Source organism: Euprymna scolopes, chromosome 27, assembly GCF_053919585.1.
Source record: "Euprymna scolopes isolate OS-2025 chromosome 27, ASM5391958v1, whole genome shotgun sequence".
Taxonomy (NCBI): Eukaryota; Metazoa; Mollusca; class Cephalopoda; order Sepiida; family Sepiolidae; genus Euprymna; species Euprymna scolopes.
In genome coordinates this window covers 69,782,532-69,808,274 of record NC_136508.1, presented here as the reverse complement: position 1 = coordinate 69,808,274, position 25,743 = coordinate 69,782,532, and the positions used below count along the sequence as shown (strand labels likewise).

The 25,743-nt window shown below is 35.4% G+C and overlaps 1 protein-coding gene across 1 annotated transcript; it reads right to left on the bottom strand.

Annotated features, from left to right (window-relative positions):
• Window positions 1-1,848: 1,848 nt before the first annotated feature.
• LOC145248907 (BPTI/Kunitz domain-containing protein-like) lies at window positions 1,849-25,113 on the bottom strand. Its single transcript, XM_080110688.1, has 4 exons — window positions 24,802-25,113; window positions 18,999-19,079; window positions 13,988-14,039; window positions 1,849-2,289 (listed from the first exon to the last, which is right to left on the bottom strand). The coding sequence occupies exons 2-4, from the start codon at window positions 19,066-19,068 to the stop codon at window positions 1,998-2,000; spliced, it is 414 nt and encodes a 137-aa protein (XP_079966814.1). The 5' UTR covers window positions 19,069-19,079; window positions 24,802-25,113; the 3' UTR covers window positions 1,849-1,997.
• Window positions 25,114-25,743: the final 630 nt, after the last annotated feature.

The following is a 25,743-nucleotide window of genomic DNA, read 5'->3' as shown; positions in this document are numbered from 1 at the left end:
TTTCTGGTTTTAGCGGCAAAAAGTATTTTGACCTTGACACAACAATAACGACATAAATAAATTATATATATATATATATATATATATATATATATATATATGTGCGTTCATGAGTGCATTTATGTGCATATGTATGTGTATGTATTTTTTGTGTATATATATTTATATATATATATATATATATATATATATAATAATCTTTGCCGCCTTTAATTATTATCGGTATGTTATTGACATCATCATTCATATCACTATTGCTGCTATTATGTTTATTTCCAATACAATTTTTTTACTATTAGTATCTTTATAACTACTATTATAATTATCGCCATTTTTATTGCCGTTTTTTATCATTATTACTAAATTTGTTAATTATTATTACTAAGATATTTATGATTATTATTGGTTTTACTGTTGTTGTTATTATTATTATTATTATTATTATTACACATGACGATTACCTATACTATTATTAGCGTTACATTGCATTTATTATTATTATTATTATTATTATTATTATTTATCCGCTATTATCATCAATATCTTCAATAACATCATGACTTTTCGACATCCTTATAATTACTTTTAAGCTAAGAATCTGCCACACTTAAAACTGTCTAATCCTCACTCCCCTACTCTTTTGATAGCGACATCGAATTTAAAAACTTTACAGAAAGAATTGCTTCAGTCTGCCTAGACAATATCCGGTCAGAGTAATACAAACTTTCACGGGATGACTTTTTTTTTCTTAGCCTGATCTTAATTCTTTAAAATTTTGATCTGAAACTTTTTTCTAATCAAGCCGAAAATAAAAGATAAGTTGCTGTTTTTCTCTTCTTTTTATTTTTCGATCCCATTTGACTGGAGATCAACTTCTCTTTGGGTTAGTGCACAGTTCGAAAAAAAAACAATTTCCATTATTTCAGCTGCTTTTAACACTTTCCGACCAGATTATATGCATAATTAAACTGGATTACATTTTGGACTCCATTCTCTCTAAAGAACTATTTTCGCCTTTCGGATAACCTGGAAAGAATTTTCATGCAATCTGAAATATTATGCGCGGTTTGTTATATATATATATATATATATATATATATATATATATATATATATATATATATATATATATATATATATCCAACATTCTTTCACTTGTTTTTCTTGGCAATTTATGACTACTATAAATAGTGGTTTCACTTAATGCCATAACTAGCAAATTTTAGCATTGCTACAAATATAATTTGCTGAGTTCTTTCTGTCTTCTGATGAGACGGATAATAAGAATAGCATTCTTTGAAACTCCGCGGACCTAATAGTAAAAAGAGAGAAATCCGATATGGCAATGTTCATCATCGGCTTAAGGACTTTGTAAATTGTTTTTTTTTTTTTGGAGTATTCAGTCGAACAATAAATTTTGATTGTAAAGTTTAACTTACAGTTTTAATTTTCTTTCCCTTATAATAAGCTCTATTTTCTATTGCGTATTGAGCTTTTTTATTCGGTTGGGATTAAATTATCTATATATATAAATAGTGGTATTTATATTAGATTATATTTTACCATTGCGTATATCAGATAAACATTCTATCCTTTTGATTTCATTATTTATGTATATTGCCTTTTTGTGTTAATTTAATTCATTTTGTATTTTTGCCTTATACCAATGTTTAACTTTTGATGAGTTTGTTGGCGAAAGTTGCTCCTAGTGTTTTAGCGTGTATTATTTTTTAAAGCGCTAGATAGAGATTCTTTAAGTGATTAAAACTGAAAATAAAAGGTACTTTCGATGAGACATACATGTCTAGAAGTTATTCTTTTTTCCTAAACAAGACACAACAAAGGAAATTTATAAAAATACGATCTTTATTCTAAAAAGCATACTGTTATTAAGAGATATCACATATAAAATGATTAATCGTTGTGTTGTTGATTGTAATCATCGTTAATTATATCGCATGATGAAATTTTATTCCAATAGCCAAATTGAAATCAGATCATTGTGGTGGATTCGTGATGATGCAGTGAGCTTCACAATCTTTCTTTGATTCAAAATTATTGGTATTGCCGTCGCATCCTCCGTAGTTGAATTTGTCACACTTACTGGTCTCCTTGTTGTAGTAGTATCGTGGAATACTGGCCTTGCACGGACCCACGTCCTTTGGCAACGTGCATTCGTTCTGGCACACCTCCCGACACTTCTCTAAAAACTCAAAGTTGTTATCGTTTCCGTCACAGCCGCCATAAATAAACGGTTCGCATTGTCGACTAGTGGTGTTAAAACCATATCTAAAGAAACAATGAAATACAAAGGTTATAAACAATAAGTAGATTTACTTAAAATAAAAATTATTTTAAACTATAAGCATATATTTTTCATGTTATTGTTTATGCTTCGATGTTAATAGACAATGGATATTCATTGTGTGTATATATATATATATATATATATATATATATATATATATATATATATATATATATATGGAGAGAGAAGAAGAAGAAGAAGCCCTTATCAGGATAAAAAAAAATCCACAGATAGAGGGGCGAATAATATGACTAACTGGAATAACGGCCATGAGGAACATGAGAATTAATCTCTAGCAGAGATTTTATGAGAGACAACAATAACAGGAGAACCATTAACACGGAACTTGAGAATAGAAGAGATTTTACCACAACCATTTTTTTTTTTTCGAGACATTAATGTTTTAGCTGATATTTACTCCATCAAGTAATCGGCTAATGGGACAACTGATTTGCATAAATAATGACAAAACTCATTTGCATAACCGGTTTTGCCATATTTCTGGCATAATTGGGTATGATCACAACGGTTTAGATGATTATATTTATAGCCAGGTGTGATAAGAACGAGTCAATCAAGTGACTGAATCACTATATAAAATATAATTTGTTTCTTTGAATTTTTGTAACATAGCTGAATTTTGTTTCCATCAACGAAATATTCGCAATTGGATATCTTTTTCCTATGGTAGAGGTTTTTTCTTTGCTATCCATTTTTGTATCTTTTTTTTTTTTTTTTTCATTACAAGAATAGCACTCCACTCAAAACCCGGCGATAATGATTAACTACATCGACTACTTGTTAACAACCAAGCATTTCCGATTTTGTGCCGACTTTGCTTGTTTGTTTTTTGTTGTTGTTTTGTTTTGTTTTTTGCATAGCGCATAAATTCAAGATGGCGTTCAATTTTACATTATTCCATATTTTTTATGAATACGTCTGTCTACTTAATATAGACGGAAACAAATATAATGCAGATCAGAAAGTAGGTTTTTGCATTGATTCAAAGTAGATTTTTTAAACGTGTACCATTTATTTCGATCGTTTGTACCGAAACATACTGTTTAATTGGGAATGAATATTTATTTTGCTTGTTCCTTAATCTATAACCTCGATGGTAACACTTTAAAACATATGCACCAAGTCAGAAAGGCGATAACGAATACGCGCTTCACTCAGTCAGTAGTAGTTTTAATAGAGTTTTCTTTGTTTATATAAACAACTGATTTTACGGGGAAATTTCATCACAAATTTGGGTAAAACAATCACTATTTTACCAAGAAAGTAAAGTTAGGCAGAATATCGGTTTTTACTTTTGAAAAATTCAAATCCCTACGTTAGGGTACTCTGGATGGAGAGAAAATAAAATTTGTCCCAGTCTAGAAGGATTTATTCGTCACTGACTGAAGACAAAAACGATTAAGTGCATGATTAAGAAAGATACTACACTTTGTCATATGTATTTGCACAAAATAGAAGCATTTTAACATCTGAACAAATTAGGCAAAGTGTGGGAAAATCATTGTCGTTGGTCACCCTTTTTTTACTTTGTGTCTATTCTCCTCTTAAAAAGGATCATCAATCACCATAATACCATATTTACTCCAGGAGTCGTCCGACTTAAATTTTCCAATTTGTTTTCAAAAGATGTTATTGCAAATAAATACGTCACAAGGAGAGTACTGCTGCCACATCTGGGTAGGAGCTGCTAAAAACAGCCTATCCTGCCTTGACAGAGTACAAAAAAGACTTCGTGGCTTAGAGGGGGATGCCTTTTTCCCTTCCCTGCAACCTCTGTCCCACAGAAGAGACGTTGCGAGCCTGTTTTTGTTTTATCGTTATTTCCATGGCAAGTGCTCGTCTGAGCTCCAATCTCTGGTCCCCCCTCGCCAATCTTTCACGATAAACACCAGTCTAGCTTAAACCACTGTCAATAATTTTCCCAACTCTTTATCTGTGCGTAAATCAAAACGTATATTCCATGAACAAAGAAGTGCACGCCTGTGACACTCTCTTTCATTTGTCTGTTTCCTACCTGACTACAACTTGGATGTCTTCAAGTCCAACATAAACAAATTCCTGATGAACAGCCCCCCTTAAGTAAGACACCTTATCAAATCTCCAATACTAACGATTACTACGATACTATCCCATTGATTACAATAACCCTTATCCCCAAGTGGCTTCCGGGTTTTGATAAGTGGTGATCACCATGTAAAAAAAAAAAAAAAGTCGACTTAGTGTCCGGCGTTTCCCGGGTGTTGGAGGTGTGTGCTTAGCAAAAAAAAAAAAAAGTGTGATTAGGCAGGTAAGCTAGAACCCGTACCGCGAAGGAGGAAAAGAACGTGAAAAAAAAACGTCACATATTTCCCGTTTCGTCCATCGCCAAACCGGAAGTGGCAAAGGTTTGAATTAAGGAAACACAAAAAGCGACCTCTCCTTGTAGAAAAGTGCCCAGTTGAGGTTGAAAAAATTAATGTTTTTAGCCAATTGCTTTTATATTTGTTATCCGAAGGGTCGCGTTTCAAAACGATACCGATCTCGTGAAAATCCGTCGCCTCTTTCGAATGTTTTAGACGGACATAGAAACATATATACATATATACATACATGCATTTAAACAGTCACTTGTTTTTTTTGGGGGGGTGTATTTTTTTCGTGATATTTGCTTACAGAGCCAATGTGTGTGAAGGTCAAACCGGGTGTCGAGGGAAAGGTGTACATTTTTCTTTCTTCGTAGTGAAGTCGGTCAGAGTATTCTCCCCTACTTGGTCCAATTATGCTAATGATTGGGATTTAATTGTACTTTTATCATAAAAGAAAACATTCTTCTGGCGATTTTTTTATTTTCTATTAATTTTATTTCTTTTTAAGGGGTATTTCATGGCATTTGAATTCTTAAAAAGTTTAAATGTCAGTAAAAAGAGCAATTTTCTAAGGAATTCCGCTGGTGATATAAAAGAGAAAGTAGTAATATTTTATTTTTTTATGATACAGAATAATCACGTCGACACAACGATTTCTGTTAAACCATCGAAGTTAAGCAACGTTGAGCGTAGTCAGTGTCAGTTATGCAAATAAATTTCGTCACTGTCTGCACAAATAAGTTGTTTCCTTAACAAATTTCTGGACGTCGTAAATATCAGTAAAAAACATTATCTTAAAAAAATAAAATGGTTGGAGTAAAATCTCTTCTATTCTCCCCGTTCCGTCTTAACGATTATCCTGCTATTCTTCGTCTCTTGTAAAATCTTTGCCTACGGGCGATTATTTCTCATATTCTTATATTACGTGCTTCTGTTTTTCATGGACGTTGTTCCAGTTAGTCTTATTTCTCGTCCCCTCCCTCATTTATTTCATCCTGATGACCATTTGAAAATAATAGGCGATTTGTGTAGTTAGACGTCGATAACTGCATGCAAGAACTGAAAAACCTCATGTCGTATACTGTTCTGACTGGTATATACTGAATTATTATTTAGTATTGATGTAAAGCAACGTTGAGGCAGGTTAGTACCAGATCGGTGACAATTTGAGAATACTAGGCGCTGTCCTTGTTTACGGTGCTACCGCCCGGGCACTCACCAAAAGATTGGAAAGAAAACTAGGCGACACATACAGCCGTATGCTACGAAGCAGTTACTTTATGGCAACTTACCTGTATATCTAATACCATCGGAGGGAGACGTCTTCGATTTGCCGGTCACAAGCATGAATTGGTGAGTGATGTATTGCTATGGACTCCACGTCACGGACGCGCAAGCAAAGCAAAGAACGACCTAGATCCCCGTACATCCAGCAAATAGCACACAACGCCAACTGTGAACCTGAGGATCTGAGGTAGTTGATGGAAGACAGGAAACTCTGGGTAGGAAGAGTCACATTAGTCCGAGCAAGGAGCCCGTCCTGATGATGATGATGATGATGATGATGAGGTGGAGGAGGAGGAGGAGGAGGAGGAGGAGGAGGAGGAGGAGCCGCTTTATGTAGAAGGATGTCGACACCTACCTGAAAGAACTGAAAAACTGAATGTCGTCCACCATCCTGACGGATATATACTGAATTATTATTTGGTATTGAAGTTAAACAGGGCTGAGTCCGGTCAATACCAAATTGGTGATAATTTGAGAATACTAGGCGCTTTATGTACGAGGATGTCGACACCTGCTTGTAAGAACTGATAAAAATTAATGTCGTCTCTTGGCGGGTATAAACTGGAGTATGATAGCATGGCTCGACCTAATCAGCGCCAGATAGGTGACCATTTGGGGAATACCACGCACTGTATGTAGGGGGACGTCGACATCTGCCTGCAAGAAATTAATCTGGTCATCTCACCTGACCGGGATATACATGCTAACTGAGGACCGCTTTGATATTCTGGTGAAACTTCTTCCTTTGGAATAAGCAGACTGAACACAGCTTTGGTTTTAATAAAATTTATATGCAGATCATATGTAACGTAGAATAGTTTGGGCCAATTTTAAGATAACTATTGAAATATTTTTTTCCGATTTTGCTTTAACCTAATTATTAAGAGGCATCCGCAACTCATATCTGACAATGTGAACAATACGGAAGGTCATCACAACATTGCGAATCCAAAACATTATTAATCGATGAACGAGTTGAGGAGTTTTTGGCATACTCGCGTTGATACATCGATTCTCGTTAGCTCACCGAGGTTAAGCAATGTAGAACCTGGGAATACTAGGCGCTGTATGTAGGAGGACATTGGTAATTTTGAAACAAACCATCAGCATCAGTCATCCAGCACCACTCGAATGAAGTATGATGTATAATAACTTTTGCCTGATTATATATATATATATATATATATATATATATATATATATATATATATATATATATAAAGTTTCGTGGTTTAATTTTAAATTCTGAAAAAACAACATATAGAGACATATATTCGATTTAAGAATTTTTTTTTTTTTTTTTTTTTTTTACATTTTCACCCCAAACAAGGCAAATTGCCACTTTGGTGTAGGGGGCTACTATCAGGGGCAACAACTACTGGGGTACTATGTAGGGATTTGGGCAGCAAGGTGTCGGTTCACGTTACACTTGAACTTCTGCACGTCAGTACTGTTGGGGAAGCAGGGACCTGGAATGGAATTCCAGAGTCTTGCGGTTCTGGGGAAGAAACTATTGGAGTAAAAAGATCTTTTACATCTAGGGACCTCTACAGTGTGGGGGTGGGATCTAGTAGCCTGTCGGGTTTGTCGAGGGTGCTCGCGTCGTGGGGGCACAAGTGATTGCAGTTCGTCAGAGCATTCACCACTAAAATACTTGTAGAAAAGGCAGAGGGATGCAACATTTCGTCGATGGGACAGAGGCTGAAGCTTAGATGCCAGTTCAGGGCCTATCAGGTTTGCGACTCTCTTTTGAACCTTGTCAAGGAGCGAGAGACTAGTAGCAGATGCACCAGCCCAGATGTGGCAGCAATACTCCATACATGGGCGAATGGTGGCCTTATAGAGGTACAGGATACTTTCGGGTGTTAGTAGTTTTCTAGCACGGTAGAGAGAGCCTACCTTTCTTGCAGCGGCCCTGGCAATGCCTTCAATGTAATTGTTCCAACTCATGTTTCCTGTGAACGTTAGGCCAAGGAGTTTGAAAGATGGACTCTCAGATAAAGAGTCGTTGGCCATTGCTATGGGTGGTAGAGAGGGTTTCTTGTAATTATTGAATGAAACTAGTTTAGTCTTGGCAGCATTGAACGCGACCAACCACTTTTGTCCCCATTCCACTACAGATTGGAGGTCTTCCTCTAGTGTTTCTGCCATTTCTTTAGAAATGTGTTCATTCGTCTTCCTGTCGTGTCTGCCATAGAGTGTAGTGTCATCAGCATATATACCCATCTCAGAGGCAATGTTGTCGGGGAGGTCATTTATGAATATCAGGAACAATAGAGGTCCAAGGATAGACCCCTGGGGCACTCCCGCATTTATATCATATTGTTTAGATGTGCGACCGTCGAGGACTACCTGGATTTTTCTCTTATCTAAGAAGGATTTAATTATGTTAAGTATTCTACCAGTGATACCGTATGATCTGATTTTACTGAGGAGACCCTCATGCCATACCCTGTCAAAAGCCTTAGATATATCTAGAGCTACCGCTCTGCCTTCCCCCGCTTTGTCCAGTGAATGGTATATACGTTCAGAGATCACAGTGAGGATGTCTGCTGTGGAACGGGCTTGTCTAAATCCATATTGTTTGTCAGTCAGTAGTTTAGCATCTGTAAGATGATGGACTAGAGCATGGTTAATTATGGTCTCAAATATTTTGGCAAAAAGTGGGAGGAGGCTAATGGGGCGATAATTTGATGGGTCTGTCCTTTCGCCAGAATTCTTGAATACTGGTACAACAGAAGCAGTTTTCCAACAGCCCGGAAAGCAAGCTTCATTAAGACATTTGTTGTAGAGTTTGGAGAGAACTGGAGCTACTTCAGCTGAGCACTTTTTTAATAGCACAGCTGGGATAAGATCGGGTCCACATGCTTTTGAGGTGTCAAGGTTTTTTATGATAGCATGCACCTGAGCAAGGGTGGTTTTCAGATCGTCTAGTGTGGCGTCTGTCCGCATAGGAAAGTCAGGTAGGGGTGGTTGGAAGGGTTCAGTGTGGAGTTTGAGGCAAACCGACTGGCAAGCATGTTAGCCTTGTCGGTTGCTGAGGAGACAACCTCGTGATTGTTGGTTAGTGGGGGAATTGTTGATTGCCCATTATTTACTACACTGTTGTAGATTTTCCAGAAGTCTCGAGTTCCTAGTTTTTGTGCTTCGATGCGCTTTTTAGTGGTTTCCGTAAATTCTCTCTTAGCTGTCGCTATTTCTTTCTTAACGTTATTTCTAGCTTCTATATACTTCAGTCTGTTTGAACTGGACTTATGTCGGTTAAACCTACGGTATGCATGCTGCTTTTGAGTAATGGCAGTTGCACAAGTCGACGTAAACCATTGGGGAGAGTGGGGCTTACTATAAAATTTCCGGATGGGAACATGCGCTTCGATTGCAGTTTTGAACCAGTCAGTGGTCTCGTTTGCACATTGTTCAGCAGGGAGAGAGAAAATATTTTTCCATGGAGCATCTCTAATTAGTTCCCTGATGGCTTCCCAGTCAGCCTTATTATAATATCTCGTTGTTTTGAGCACTGGCTCTTCAGTTTTGGGTCTAGAGTTTAGGGCGATTTCAACCATTATCACTGCATGATCAGCGTTCCCGAGTGGGCTGTGGGCTGTGGGCCTTCGTTATGCAGTCATCGGGAACTGTGGTCAAAAACAGATCTAGAAGTGATGCGTGTTGTTCTTCCTGGTCAGGGAAACGGGTTGGAAACGTAACAATTTGTGATAGGGAGTGAGATATAGCGAAGCTATGGGTTGTGCTGCCCGCTGCATCTGTGTGAGTAGAGAATCCAAGCCAGTTTTTGTGGTGGACATTAAAGTCACCAAACACATGTATTTGTGCGCTAGTGTCGAGGGACAGTGCCGTGTCTATGCTGTCAGATACTTTGTTTATTATGGAGCAGTCCTGAGTCGAGGGAGAGCGGTAGAGAAAATAATAGTAGCTAATACTGTGTTGCACGTTTAGTCTAAAGCACATAAAGGCTTGATCATCTGTTTCTAGGTTTGTTTCTCTAGTCAAGGGAAGGGTATTACGAATGTAAACTCCAAGTCCGTGCATATGTCTGTCAGAGTCCTTACGGCAGAGTGGGAGATATCCAGGCATGTTAAAGTGGTTAGAGGGAATGGAGGAGTGTAGGTTAGTCTCACTTAGTGCTAAGATATCCGGGGTATTTGTTAAGAGAAATGCTTCAACATCAGCTTAGTTCTAAGCCCACGGATATTTGTGAATGAGAGCCTCAAGGGAGGAGGCAAGTTAAATTTGTTTGTCCCTAATCCTGGTTTAAGCTTATTTTTAGATTGTACTGTCGTCATATTTTTTTTTAAGAGTTTCGGTAAGGGGGAGCTAAACAAGAGGTTATGCGGAGCTTCAGACATGCATCACAAGTAGACCATCAGCTGACCTTTCTCCAATTAGGATTGTGGCCTCAGGAAAGCCCACCGGGGATGAGTGCAGGGTCCCTTTCCATGCGCGTCATGGCACTGCAAACAACCCGATATTATTCAACTGTTGATGGAGCAGCCGCTCTAAGCGCTACCAAAGAGTTAGGGCACCTGTACTACCAGTCGGGAACAGCAGCCAGGAACTGTCAATCCGGTACCCTCAACCCTTTAGAAGAAGGTCAACCCAATCTAATCGCTCAGGCATATCTTATACTCAAGCACTCCCAAATGTTCAGTTTTAGGGGTGGGGCATGCTGGGAATGGGGAAGAACGGCGTTCATTACCCTAGCCAGGAAACAAGATCTACCGCTGGGTGTTTCTGTCGAATCACTGATAGTGTCTCTGCGCTTGACTAATAGGCAAAGAAGGAGTATGGAAGCCGGGCGATAGACAGAGCCTATCTACTCCTTAAGCAATTTAGGTTTGCAAACCGGTGAATTTGTTTGAGTCACCAGCTCTAGGAAGGTTGTCATCCAAGACTGAAGAGGCCTCTCTCCCCTTTGGTTTAGTTTCAGAGTTTTCCTTCTCCTAGACGGATGATCTGGGAAGACCTACTGGGTCCGTCAGCCCTGAGAGGGTTTTCTCCGCGCCTAGGTTCTAATCCAGGTATTTCTGCGACCCCGCGTTGTTAGTGTTAATGGGTTAGTTTGTGGGGGATTATATCTCTACTGATTAGTTACACTCCTCAAAGTGATTTAGGGACATGCTATTTACTTGTTAATGGATAAAGGGGGTGGGTGAAGTTCATGCAGTGTAAGCGTCTATGTTTGTAAGAGGGCTTGTTAGGGAGGAGATAATGTGATTTTAGTCTTACCCTTTTTTTTATTTTATTAATGTTAGCTTAGGTCTAGTATAGTGTTACAGTATGAGTAGGTATTAAGAATTGAGCTACGAGTTGTGCCCGAGCTATTTTAGATGATAGGAGGGTTAAGATGTAAGTGCAATATAGCATGGATAAGACAGCAAGTTTTGAGTCATGCGTAATTAGGTGAATAGATATATGGGCAGGTTTTCAGTAGGTGCGAATAGAGTTGAAGTTGTAGGTATTTTTTAGTAAGAGTCATGGGGCGTTTTGCATAACAAGGAGTGTCGTTTCAATAACGTAATTAATCGTTGCAAAACTCGAGGAGACAGTTGTGTAGTGCATATCGCTTTGTTTCTGGGTACTTTGGCTGTTAAGTACCTGCCTTTGTGTGTATAGGCTGTTAAGTCCCTTACTGGATAGGAATGAGCTGTAATGCATGCCTTAGAGGTAGAAATGTATAGATGTTTAGTGATGGCTATTAAAACAGTTTGCATGTGAGGGATTAGGGGCTGGAAGTTAGCGATTCCACTACAGATGCGGAGCAATGTGGGAGTTTAGTGGCGGATAGGTTAGAAGGAGTAGATTGTTAGCGTTCAAGAGAAGAGGGGTTATTTATTTACAGATGGATTTCCATTAGGATTTTTGAGTTACAGGTAAGGTTTAGTTTGAAGAAGGGAGGAAATTTTTTTTTTTTATGCATGCAGGTAAGACAAACGCAATCGTCTTGGAGGTAAAATGTATAAGATTTCGGAGCTAGCTATTAGGTTTTTCCCTCCCAGTTATAGGGACAGCTAGTTCGTTGGGATTTGGAATTTTAGTCATTAAGGTCAGGCGCAGAGTGTTGCATCTATTCAGAAAATTAGCCCTAGTATCACAGCTGGTATTATGTATATTGCAGTTACAAATATAGTGCCAGTCAAATTATGAGCCACGTGCAGTGGTTTGGTATGGTATGGGTATCATGGAGGACACTTAAATACAAGCAAGCGTACGGTGATTGCATATATAAAGTATACTACTTAAATAAAGTTCTTCTGTCTTCTATAGTAGAAAGAAAGGTGGTCCTAGCTCTTCTATATTCTTGCATAGGCTATTCGTTATCGAGTAGAGTTCTTCTGACCATAAAAACGGCTCGCGTGGGACTAAGTGTTAGAGACCATTTTTACGCATGTGTAATTAAAATGCATTAAATAAATACATTTAAAGAGAAGGTATACACAGTTGGTAAAAGCAAAAAGAAAAATAAATAAACAAAGTGAATAAATAAAAAAAAATAAAGTAATAGAAGAAACGACTCGCATGGAAGCAAAGAGTTAAAGACAATATATGCGCATATAGTTAAAATACATTAGTCAAAATTAAGAAAAAAAAAAAGCAGTTGCCATTTTGGTAATATTAGGATTTGTTAAATTAACTTAGCTTATATTGTTTGCCCATCTTCAAAATTGTCGCGTCTGTCAGCGAGCGTAACCCTGTTAGTGTGACGGATTCACTTCCTTTCCCCGGATTTTATATCTATAGTTTATAGTGCGCACATGTGTATGGTAATTTTACTTTTTTATTTTTTTATTTTATTCTTTATTTTTTTTTTTAGGTTAAACTTCTGTCTTCTATAGTAGAAAGAAAGGTGGTCCTAGCTCTCCTATATTCTTGCATAGGCTATTCGTTATCGAGTAGAGTTCTTCTGACCATAAAAACGGCTCGCGTGGGACTAAGTGTTAGAGACCATTTTTACGCATATGTAATTAAAATGCATTAAATAAATACATTTAAAGAGAAGGTATACACAGTTGGTAAAAGCAAAAAGAGAAATAAATAAACAAAGTGAATAAATTGTGAAGTGAATTTATTGTTTGACAAAAGGAATATATAGAAGGGGTTATTTTAATTTCCTTAATCCATGGATTTTCAACAATGGATCATATCATCAGAGGAAATGAAATGCAGTTAGCAAAATGTTCAGTGGCGAATGGACGCTATTTTGCTTTTCAGCACAATTATTGGAAATAGTTTTTTGAGTGGTTGTGGATAATTATACGAAAAGAGAAGATGATACAACCTGGGTAAATCGAACATATGTCTTTATATGTTGTTTTTTTTTCAGAATTTAAAATTTAACCACGAAACTTATATATTGCTCTATTCTTAAATATTGAGCTTTTCCTTTTTGGCTAGGATCACCTTGAAAATATTACTTCAAGTAATATCTATCAATATTTTTCATCTGAATTCTATCAGTGTCTTATCTCGTTTACATGGATGAATTCTATCAGTGTCTTATCTCGCTTACGCTATATTACAATTCTTCAGTGCGGTCAGTCTAGCATAGATAGGGAGCATTTATAATCATCCATTCACAGACTGTTGCGCTGTATCACAGCTCTTCAGGATGGTTGAAAAACACATTAAAACAAGAATTTAGAGTAGATTCAATTTTACATAGATTCTAAGCTTAGATCAGATTTTTACAGAGGATTCTTGGATTAGATAAGCTTTTGCAGAAGATTCTAAGATCTTGAGTAAAATCTAAACGAACATTAGTTTAAGCATTAATGTCAACACAATAAATTACTTATTACTCGCAACTGTGCTTTTCAGATTTTAAAGAAAACGGAAAGTAAGATAACTGTTAGCAAACAGGTGAAGACCAGTTTTAAGAAGATCATTGTAACCAATCTGTGTTATTTTAGCAGCCAGGGTTTTTCCTCAAGGATGTTTGTGTTCCCACTTTAAACTGACTCTGTGCTTATCCTCCACTTGCTGGAGGTGAATAAGAGAAAAACAAACCTACCTTGTCTCATATGCTAAGCAAGGTCCCTTGACAATTTTTAGGGTGCAAATGTCTGTTAAAAAGAAAGAATAAGACATTTTAATGCCTCTCGACATAAAGATTAGGATATGGGTCGGCTTATCGGTGTGCAAGTTACTAGAAATTTCAATAACAGAAATATGTAATCGAAGCGAAAAAGGTATTTTAAGTTAATAAAAAATTTACATTAAAATAGTTCAAAGAAATTTTTACTTGGGGAAAAGAAATTTGATGATTAAAAATAAACAGAGATGACTACATTGCAACTCAGGGTAAACTCAACAGACATTTTTTTAAAAATAACGCTGGTTAACGACTGAAAGAATTCAATCGAAAGTACTCGAAAAAATGGAACAAACCGACACATAAGAATATGTTTAGCAAAAACACAAGAACGATCATAAGAAAAGCAGAAAAAACTAAAAGAAAAGAATAATTAAACAAACATACTACGTGCTGTACAATTACTTACACACACGTACACACACACATATATATATGCATATATATATACATATATACATATATACATATATATATATATATATATATATATATATATATATATATATATCATAGCTCTGCAGTGTGACCAGACTGGCAACTACCGCAGGCCAGGATTGAAAACGAGCAGAGATGTTTTTTGAGAGACACAAAGAAATCAGTGGGGGTCGGAAGTTAAGAGTTAGCAGATTCAGTCAGAGAGAGAAAGAGATAGATAGATAGAGAGAGAGAGAGAGAGAGAGAGACGGCCCACTGACCGTAATGGGAATGTCGATATTAAAGATGTAAAATAATGGGGAAACATCGGTAAATAAAGTTGCTGTAAATACAACCAAGACTTGTAGTTTTTTCAAGTATCTGTCAAATCAAGATCAACCCAGATGTATCAGATATTTCTCCATTGGCCGATGTTAATCCCCTAAAAAGAACTTATCCGTCCCCTATTATTGTAAACACTGTCGATTATAAATGTTACATTCATAATTAGACGATCACATATACACTTCAAATATATATACACTAAACATGTTAGCCACGATTAAATATGCCCCACGTAAAACATAAACTAGGCACATTCATATATACTCCTAAATGTATGTTCGCATCATATAGACGAATATACAACGCATGTAAATTAAACATGTTCAAATATTATATGTTAATAAAATGAAATTAAACTCCATAATTGTTTTTCAAAATGACTTTATGAATATACATTGTATAAACATTTAAATCTTCCAACATAAATACGATTATGCTTCTCTACTATTTGCCACTTGTCGGAACCAAATGCAATAATGAAAAAAGATCATCCAAAAGAGTGAAAATGTACTTTTGTGTATGTGCGTGGCGTGCGTGTCGCCGTTCTCTATGTTTTTAGTGTGTCTATATATATTGACAAAATATTTTTGTACAAGGGAGTAACCACTTATCAAGACTTGAAGGACACTCAAGGATAGTGTTAATGTGTTTACGATAGCAAGCTGGACAACAGTGTAGTAATTGCTAGTGGTGAAAATTGGGTATAATTTGATTATTTAATGAGGCAGCTTAACAAGTAATTGTTGGTTGAGTTGTGACAAACATTAAAATGTTCCTTTATTTTTTTACGAAGGAGTCATATATATATATATGTGTGTGTGTGTGTGTGTGTGTGTGTGTGTGTGTGTGTGTGTGTGTGTGTGTGTGTGTGTGTGTGTGTGTGTGTGTGTGTGTGTGTGTGTGTATTCTTTGTCAGTTCAGTTCGAAAATATTTCGTTTCTGTTTCTTTAAAGAATTAATAGTTCCGGTCTGGAAACTCCTCAAATGTGCACATTCTTCACTAATGCTATTAAAACAAAACAATTAGTTTAGGTCATTAAAAAAATACATTTCACCATTTCCCTATTTATTCCGACACTTTTTTTTTTACATAAATATTAGCATTCATTTCTTAAAATTACTTAACGTACTTGTTGGTAAACATTTGTCGGTTTAACAATTTGAAACGATTTTATTTTAAATGGTTTTTAGTTCTATTTCGGCCTAATGATATAAAAGACCTGAATCATGACTTTAGTCTTCAAAATATTAATCAATACGCATATATAAGCAAAATTCGAATAGCATAGAGGACTGGTACATCATCATCATCATCATCATCACCATCTTTATTATTATTTTATTTTGATAATATAATCAGATACTTACCTCAATGAAAAAATCGTTTGCAATAAAAGTTATTTTATTTAAAAAAACATTTTTCAGCGGTTTCTACATTTGAACTTCGAAATCTGAATAACGATAAATCCTCTAGAGTTACTTCCCTTGATAATTATGGTTGTAGTTACTTCCTTTTACTGACTACAGTGACCTGTTTCTGTATCAATAAAACTACAAAAATGTGAAAAGCATGTATACATTATTTTTTTTCTTTACAAGGGCATAATTTTTTTGTCTCCCGACAAAAGGAGGGTGAACCTGTCAATTCAGCCTTGTGTAATGTTTGTGCAAAATTTCAAAACATTAATGGCGTAGTTATTGAGAAAAGTTCGGACTGACGAACGGACGAACGGACAAGGGTGAATTTACAGGCCCACCCTCCTTTTGTCAGGGGACATAAAAGGGAATATCCACTAAGAACTTTTTTTTATAAATAAGGGCGTACTCTTGCGTTCCCGCATAAAAATATTCCGTTTAAATTTTTAAAAAAAAACTCTTTGTTGTTATTATTTGTTTATACGGATTTTTTTTTTAATGTTTTATTACTTTTTTATTTAAAAAAGTGTTTTTATTCGTTTTTATTGTTTGTTTAGGCGCGTTGTTATCTTTCTAGTGGGTTTGCTTAGAAATTATACTTTTTAAGTGCTGCCTTTGAGGTGGTTACTTCAGAGAAAATGATTTTATTCTGTGGAATGAGTGGAGCTCTATTCATGCCCCGAGTAATTATTTCACATATTTGATTGTGTGGACTTCTTCGAACTTAAGTGTAGCTCAGTATATGTAATTTAAATGTTCGAATCTTCGTCAAGAGAAAATTGCTGAGTATTCGATCCCTTATAACCAGCCGGGTCCATGATGAAACCCGATCGAATACCATATTATTTGTTTTCAAATAACTTTTGATACCTCCTACATATGTGTGTGCGTGTCGTAAGTATGTCTCTCGCCTTCTCTTTATGAATATATATATATATATGTATATATATATATATATATATATATATATATATATATATATATATATATGTATATATATATGTATATATATATATAGGGTGGACCATAAGTCACGCACCAAAGAATTAAGTGGTGTGAAACTGTAAAATCTGCGGGGCAAAATATCTTTTCCTTTCTTTGGGTATAAGATGCATCTTCTGTTATAATTGTATCAGCATGTACAACGTGTTTTTAAGTTCATTGGTTAAGTTTGGTTTTAATAAATAACGTTTATTACTATCAGAATTATTTCAAATCCTTTGGTGCGCGACTTATGACCCACCCTGTATATATATATATATATATGTATATATATATATATATATATATATATATATATATATATATATATATATATATATATAATTCATTATTCTTTTAGGAGTACAAAACTTTATTATAGCTGTTTAAAAAAAGACGACCGGCTATTTTTTGTATCCATGGTTCAAAGAAAAACGGGGAGAAAACATTTAATGAAGGTTGTAAAAATTCGTCTCCATTGTATAATTATCATAACGATGAATATTTTTTCTTTTCTTTTTCTTTCCTTCCGATGGTTGGATTCTATTTTATTCGTGTCCCTATCGAAAAAAATTCTATTCGGCTTTGAAAAGTGAAGGCGAAACACGATAAACGGCCTCTACATCTTTATTTATTATTATTTTTTTCAACCTCTATTAAAAGTTTTCCCTTTATCCTCCTTTTTACCAGATGTACAAAAAACACAGTCATTTTAACACAGTTATAACATATATATATATAAGTGAGCGTGTCTGTGTGCCTGCCTGTCTGTGTGTCTGTGTACATTTTACTTCGCAATAACTCTGTCAATTTTCAATCTACAAACTCGAAATTTGATATGCAAGCTACTGAGGTGTGGGAAAATCTATATGATCGGTTTTCGGACAGAAATTTGGCTGGTAAGAGGGGTCAAAGTTCAACGATTTGACCTTTGAGAACTCTACCAAACTCCTCCGACAATTTTCAGTCTAAACACTTGAAATTTTAGATATAGGTTCCTTGGACATGGATCTAACTTAATAACTCGATTTGAGCCAAAACAATAAAATTTAAGGGGTCATAATAGGGGTCAAACTTTAAAAAATTGACCTTTTTTTTTTTTTTTTTGCTCAGCATATACCTCCAAACACCCAGGCAAAGCCGGGCACCCCTGCTAGTATATATATATATATATATATATATATATATATATATATATATATATATATATATATATATATATATATATAAGGCTATAAGTTTGTCGATCTGTCTGTCTATTTACATATTTTCAAACACTTTACATATATATATATATATATATATATATATATATATATATATATATATAAACTATATTTCTATCTATCTATCTGTTTCCATATTCAAATTTTATCTCCTCCGACGAGCGCCGCTAGGACCCTAAAATGATTGGATTTTTACAGACCGTTCTATTATAGGTCTTTAGCAGGTTAAAATAGTTTTTAAGGGGTCAAAAATGGGTCAAAATTGAAAAAACCGTTGTCCCCATACTTCGATAGGTCCAAACTACTCCAGAGAGAAGAATACACACCATCATACAATGCATATATTACCATACTTGTAAGCCTAATAAAGCACACTTAGTTTTATATAGTAGTTTATTTCTGCTTCATCGAAATTCATGTAGCATGTGTTGCGATAGCTGGCCGAAGTTGATACGAAGGGCATCGCTTATGTTGTGACTATTGCCAGAGTGTAGATATTTTTCTTGGTTGCACATTAATTCAATTAATTAAAAAACATAACTTACGCTGACTCCGACTGATCACCAGAGAGGATTGTATCGCCAGGAACAACAAAGGTAAAATTAATCTAAGCATGTTTCTTTATTCTGAAATAATAAAAATAATATAATATTTATAAATATTGAGATGGTCAAAAAGTTAGATTTTTTATTTTGAGTAGATATTAATACATTTCTTTTTTCCATGCTCGATTTAAAAGTACGTTGGTCGAAATGCTGTGAATATATTCTAATAAAAATGTTATGAAAATTTTTACAAGGAAATCATCACTTATAAAAACCCGAAGGTCACTTGAGGATAAAGCTTACTGAGTGTAAGGTGATAGTGAAACACCGGAAAACGGAGGATACAGCGGTCGAAACGTTGTAAATATAACAATCAAATGCATCTGAAACTTAAGAATACTTTAAGCAATAACACTTGACTACAGAAGACCAGAGAGTTCATCATCCGAAATATTGTGAACGCAAATCAACAATTGCTGAAAAGAAATTGGTCAATTTTTAATTGAGTTAGTGATTAATTAATTACAAGAAATAATTTTAATTAATTTAAATGTTCCATTAAAGCAAGAATGTAAGTAGTTATTAAATAGAATTTGTTTTGTTTACGGTTTGTGTTGAATTTCTTCTCATTGATGAAAAATAATTTTTAAAAAGTTGGGGTTTTTTTATTATAGACCAAGATTTTTATCATCAGTATATGCGTGTATGCGTGTATGTGTGTATGTGTGAATGTGTGTGTAAATTATAATTATAAAGAAATTTACACCTTCATTTATGAAATGTGTTTGTGTAATTACGCCTACTTGAGATGCTAAATATTTGCTTTAGATGAAACACGAGTAGCGTGAGAAATGGAATATTCTACTTTATATATATATATATATATATATATATATATATATATATATATATATATATATATACTAGCAGTCTAGCCCGGCTTTTCTCGGGCCCTATATGGAATATTCTACTGTCAACTCTTTAAACTTTGACCATTTGGCAGCCAAATTTTCCGCCAAAAACTGATTAAAAAAGCTTCCTGCGTGTCTGAATGCACTTTATGTAAAATGTCAAATGATTAGACGAAAAATTAACTGAAAGATCAATTTTTCTTAACTTTGACCCCAATTTTGACCCTTGAGCATTTATTGTTTTGGGCTTCAATCAAATTAAAAAGTTTGATCCATGTCAAAGGAACCTACATAATTTTAAGTGTTTAGACCCAAAATTGGCGGAGGAATTTGGTAGAGTTTTCAAAGTCAAATCGTTGAACTTTGACCCCTTGACAGCCAATTTTCTGCCCGAACACCGATTAAATTTTTTTCCAAAATCTCAATACTTTTATGTTAAATCTCGAGTCTGTAGACTGAAAATTGACAGAGTAATTTTGAAGGGAAATGTACACACTAGTCATAAAAAACGTCTCTCACCGCCTTACGTTTTTTTACGATTTTGAACACCAGTAAATTCATCATAACTTTTGTTTTACTGAACGAAAATTGAATTTTTTTTCACAATATAGCTGAGAAGGTGATCTATAAACTGTGATAATCGTTTGAAATTTGCTCGAAAAATGAGTGAGCGATGAAACTTTAAATTCTCTATCTATATAAAAGCCAAGTACGTCCAAAGATGGAGTACTGCTGCCACATCTGGGCAGTAGCTGCTAAAAACAGCCTATCCTGGCTTGACAGAGTACGAAATAGACTTCGTGGCTCGTTGGGGAATGCCTTTTTCTCTTCCCTGCAACCTCTCTCCCACAGAAGAGACGTTGCGAGCCTGTCTCTGTTTTATCGTTATTTCCATGGAAAGTGCTCGTCTGAACTCCATTCCACCCTCGCCAATCTTTCACGAAAAACACTCAACTAGTTGAAACCACTGTCAATAATGTTCCCCACTCTTTATCCGTGCCTAAATCAAAACGTAGATTCCATGAACAAAGCTTCTTTATTTGAACTGCACGCCTGTGGAACTCTCGTCCGCTTGCCTGTTTCTCTCCCGACTTTAACATGGATGTCTTTAAGTCCAACACAAACAAATTCCTGATAAACCGCTCCCTTAAGTAATGACATCTTATCAATTCTCCAATGCCAACTATCACTACGATACTATCCCACTGATTACTGTACACACAATAACCTTTATCCCCGAGTGACTTCAGGGCCTTGATAAGTGAAAAAAGACTAAAACTGCCACTTAACATATATTCAAACACTACCGTGGTTGAATGATATATTTTTATTACCCCATTTAAAACAAAGGAATACAATACAGTATGTAGGAGTTACAGACGCTCTATATGCCAGGCATTTCGAAGCCTAACAGTTTACATCAGAAGATAAAGGGAGTTGTTAGATGACAAGATTACGATGCGATATCTAGCAATAAGTATATTCGGGGATTTTGTATGGCTTGAATATATTAGAGAGTGGAGAGAGACGATTGTCTAGGAGATTATTAGATAATTATGGTACTATAGATATGTTAGGGGACATAGATAAAGAAAATAGGTGAAATAAGAGTAGATACAAGTACCTAAGCTAAGATTTATGAAAATAGCACGGTAGACGAAAACAGATAGTCAAAGACTAATATTTGGACGTCCTTGTTGCTCATCAGTAGCGCACATCAAAGCCCAGGATTCGAAATTCGAGTCACTTTCATACGAGACGCTGACAATTAAGCCTATCAGCCTTCTTCGTCTGGGCTATCGCAAGATGGATGAAAAAGGCTAAAATCAAGTAAATTCAAGTTAAAAATGCATATGATAGTCAATTTACTCCTGCCAAGATTATTTTTTTATGTTAGCAGTTATTTCACGGGGGGCTAAAAGTAAAATAAGAAGTGTTCCGAGGTCCAAATTCCCTATATATCCAGTTTCAAGCCTGTAGACAAAATATTCAAAGACGAGTTTGGTAGAGATATTTCGAACATACATCGACACAGTCCCTATATATATATTTGCAGTCATCGACATACAGTCCTGTTTCGTTGTATCACAACTCATCAGTGCCGCTAGACTAGCATCTCTCCCAAGCCAAGGATTGAACCTAGAACCGTCGTGTTGACAGTCGGCAGTTCTCCCACTCGACCATGGAATCCCGCCCGTAAATAACTCGTTGGAATGTCTATTTAAATAGACACCCGCCACCACTTTTATAGTGCTCAAATCGCCTGTTCGTAAACAAACAAACAACGAGCTTCGCATTTTCAGCCAATTAAGTAGCGGGTGAGATTATTTACGACAGTGCTCTACCCAAAGAGAGGGGCTTAAAATATATTTTTAGTCATCGACATACAGTCCTGTTTCGTTGTATCACAACTCATCAGTGCCGCTAGACTAGCATCTCTCCCAAGCCAAGTAAGCAAACAAACAACGAGCTTCGCATTTTCAGCCAATTAAGTAGCGGGTGAGATTATTTACGACAGTGCTCTACCTAAAGAGGGGGGGGAGGGCTTTATATATATATATATATATATATATATATATATATATATATATATATATATATATATATATATATATATATATATATATATATATATAAGGTGTCCAAAAACCCACTAAAGAGTTGAAAATATTTGTCATTTTACCATCAATTATAATTTTTTCTTTCTTTCAAATATTTAACAGACAATATTTTGGAAATAAATTATGGATACGTATAGAATTGAACAATGTACGCAAGTTGTGAAATTGTTTTACCAAAATCAGAGGTCAATTTTACAACAACATTATCTCTCGCTATGACAATATCAAATGGTCACCACGTTCCTCAGACTTGACTAACCCCGACTTTTTCTATCTTAAAGAAGGGGTCTATGTTAACAAACCCAAAACCTTGCAAGACTTGAAGGAAAACATTAGGAACGGCCTGTATATATATAAACATGTTACTGAGCATGTTTAGTCATTTTACTTTGTATTCTTTAATGTAATCATTACTGCAATGTATTTTAATTTGACGTACAATAAAATAAATGTATAAGATCACAGTGTAGTATCTGTTCTGATGCTACATATAAGTTAATTTGTCTTTTGTGAGCGGAAACTTTTCTGTACTAAGGCAATGTTTATTTTTGCGTGCTTCCAGGGTGCCCCTTTTGCGGGAGCTTGTTTTCCACCAACATTAAAAATGATCTTGTGTCACATTTTTCGTGGTGAAGCAAATAAATACCAAGAGAAAAAGTACGCTGTTTTTAAATAATGTCAGAGCGAGAATGTTTTTACCGTGTTGTCTATTTAATCAAAACCTTCTGCACACTTCTTTAAATTGTTATGACTTTTGATGACATTTCTTGTTTTGAAGACTTGGCAACAATGTTTGCGTGTGTGCACCCAGCTCCATATGCGTGTGTGCACAACCAGCAATAATTCCGGCGTTGCCCAGAATACTATTAACATATAGATTACTACTCTTAAAATTTGCTTTGCTTTCTCTTCCGTTTTATAATGTTAATTCTCAAACGACTAAACAAGATTACTATTATTAATGCTAATTTTTTTCGATAGATTTATTTTCAAGCGTCCGCAAAAATGATTTTAATTACGCGTTTAAAGGCAGTCAATGCTTAAAAGTCAGAGTTTTTTTTTTAGTTTTCCTTTAATATGAATAACATTTTGAGCAATAAACAAAAAACCATGGCAGGTGCTCGTCTGAGCTCCAATCCCTCGTCCCCCCTTACCAATCTTTCACGAGAAATACCCGTCTGGCTGAAACTACTGTCAATAATTTTCCCCACTCTTTATCTGTGCCTAAATCAAAACGTAGATTCCATGAGCAAAGCTTCTTTCTTAGAACTGCACGCCAGTGGAACTCTGTGCCGCTTTCCTGTTTCCCACCTGACTACAACTTGAACGTCTTCAAGTCCAACATAAACAAACTCCTGACAAACCGCCCCCTTAAGTAAGACACTCTATCAAAACCCCTAATACTAATGATTACTACAATACTATCTCATTGATTACTGTACATGCAATAACCCTTATCCCCGAGTGGCCTTCGGGCCTTGATAAGTGGTGACCCCCATGTAAAAAAAAAACAAAAAAACATTAATATACATTGGGGGGACGCCTTTTGGATGAGTAATTTGTGTATTTCGTTGTTGTTGTTGTTGTTGTTGTTGTTGTTGTTGTTTTTGTTTTGTTTTGTTTTTTGCGAACTGTTATCCTCATCTTCCTGAGGAAGGCCAGAGGATGAGTTGGTCAAAAAGCGAATTTTGCATTTTAAACTTTAATTCAAGCCATTATATAAAACTACTTTTATAAAACCAACAGTAGATTCTCTACAGTGCAATGTAGCCGACAATGTATTATGGATTAAGTCAATGCGGAAAAGCATGTAAAGTTTCCTCCTCCCGGTGCAACTAGAACAGGCAATTAATCGATTTGATTGAAAAATGAGCAATTTCATCGATTTTGATGACAATAAAATATAGTGTGGAATATTTGTTGATTTTCATTTGATTCCGGGCAACGTCGTCATTCAAGTGAACCACATCGGCCTAACCATTTCCCATGAATGGCTGAATGAACACTGTCATTTTAGGAAAATATTGTATATGTTTTTCTCTATCCATTGTTTTTTGGGGTTTTGTGCGTGTGTGTGTGTGTGTGTGTGCGTGTGTGTGTGTGTGTGTGCGTGTGTGTGTGTGTAAAAAATATAATTCATGAATAAATTGAAAGATTTTCAAAATAGCGAGTGAATTTTACAACATCTCATGAATAAACAAAAAAAAATGAGAGAGAAAAGAAAATATACAAAAACAAAACAAATGAGTGACAAAGCTGTATCATACTTACTCTTGTCTTTCTTTTACTTGTGGAGGGTATCAATTAGAAACGATTATCTTTTCTTGTCTCTGTCTCGCCGTCAGACTTTTTTATGCACGTCTGTCACTTGGCAATTCTCGAAACGAACAGCGACTGGTCAAGAGGATGTATTGCCTTATACAAGAAGTGTTGGTGAGCTTGAAGATGTCCGGTATTTCTTCAATGCCCAATGGCTTTGAAACGAGTATAGTTGTTGTTTGTTTGTTTGTTATTTATTTATTATATATTTTAGACGTAGGACCAATTATGTCTGACTGAGCATGCGCGAAACGAATTTGAGGGCGTTTTGCCACACCCATGCAACTTGCTCATGTACTCATAATAAACAAACAAGGCTACTCGGCATTGCTCGGCATTGCTCGGGACAAGAGTATAACAACATTTATCCCCCCTCTTTGACTCTCCCTTCCACTCTCCTATTTTTCTTTGCCCAACATATTCTCCTCCTTGAACATACACACATATATTGAGTAAGAATAAAATAAATAACTCTGATAAATTATCATAGCATTTGCACAACATAAATAATGTTGTTTGCATCTTGATAATATTAAATTATATAAATACGGATTTGATCCCCGTCCTAATAAATGATTTTTTTTTTTCTAAATTTTTCGGGATTAGGCCAACTTTTAACAGAATACCAACTGTACATGGTCTTGTATTATTTGAGTGCATTAAAATAATGTTCTGATCTTTAGTGTTATTTTCACAACGTTTCGGTCGGTGTAACCCTCGACATTCTTCAGGTTTATAAGTCGCCATGTATTGGTCCCTTTCCTTTAATAAATATGGCGACTTATACACCTGAAAAAGGTCGGAGGTTACATCGACCGAAACAGTGTGCAAATAACAGTCAAGATGAGACTGTTAGTCGATAATTCTAAATAATGCAAACATGTTTTATTTATT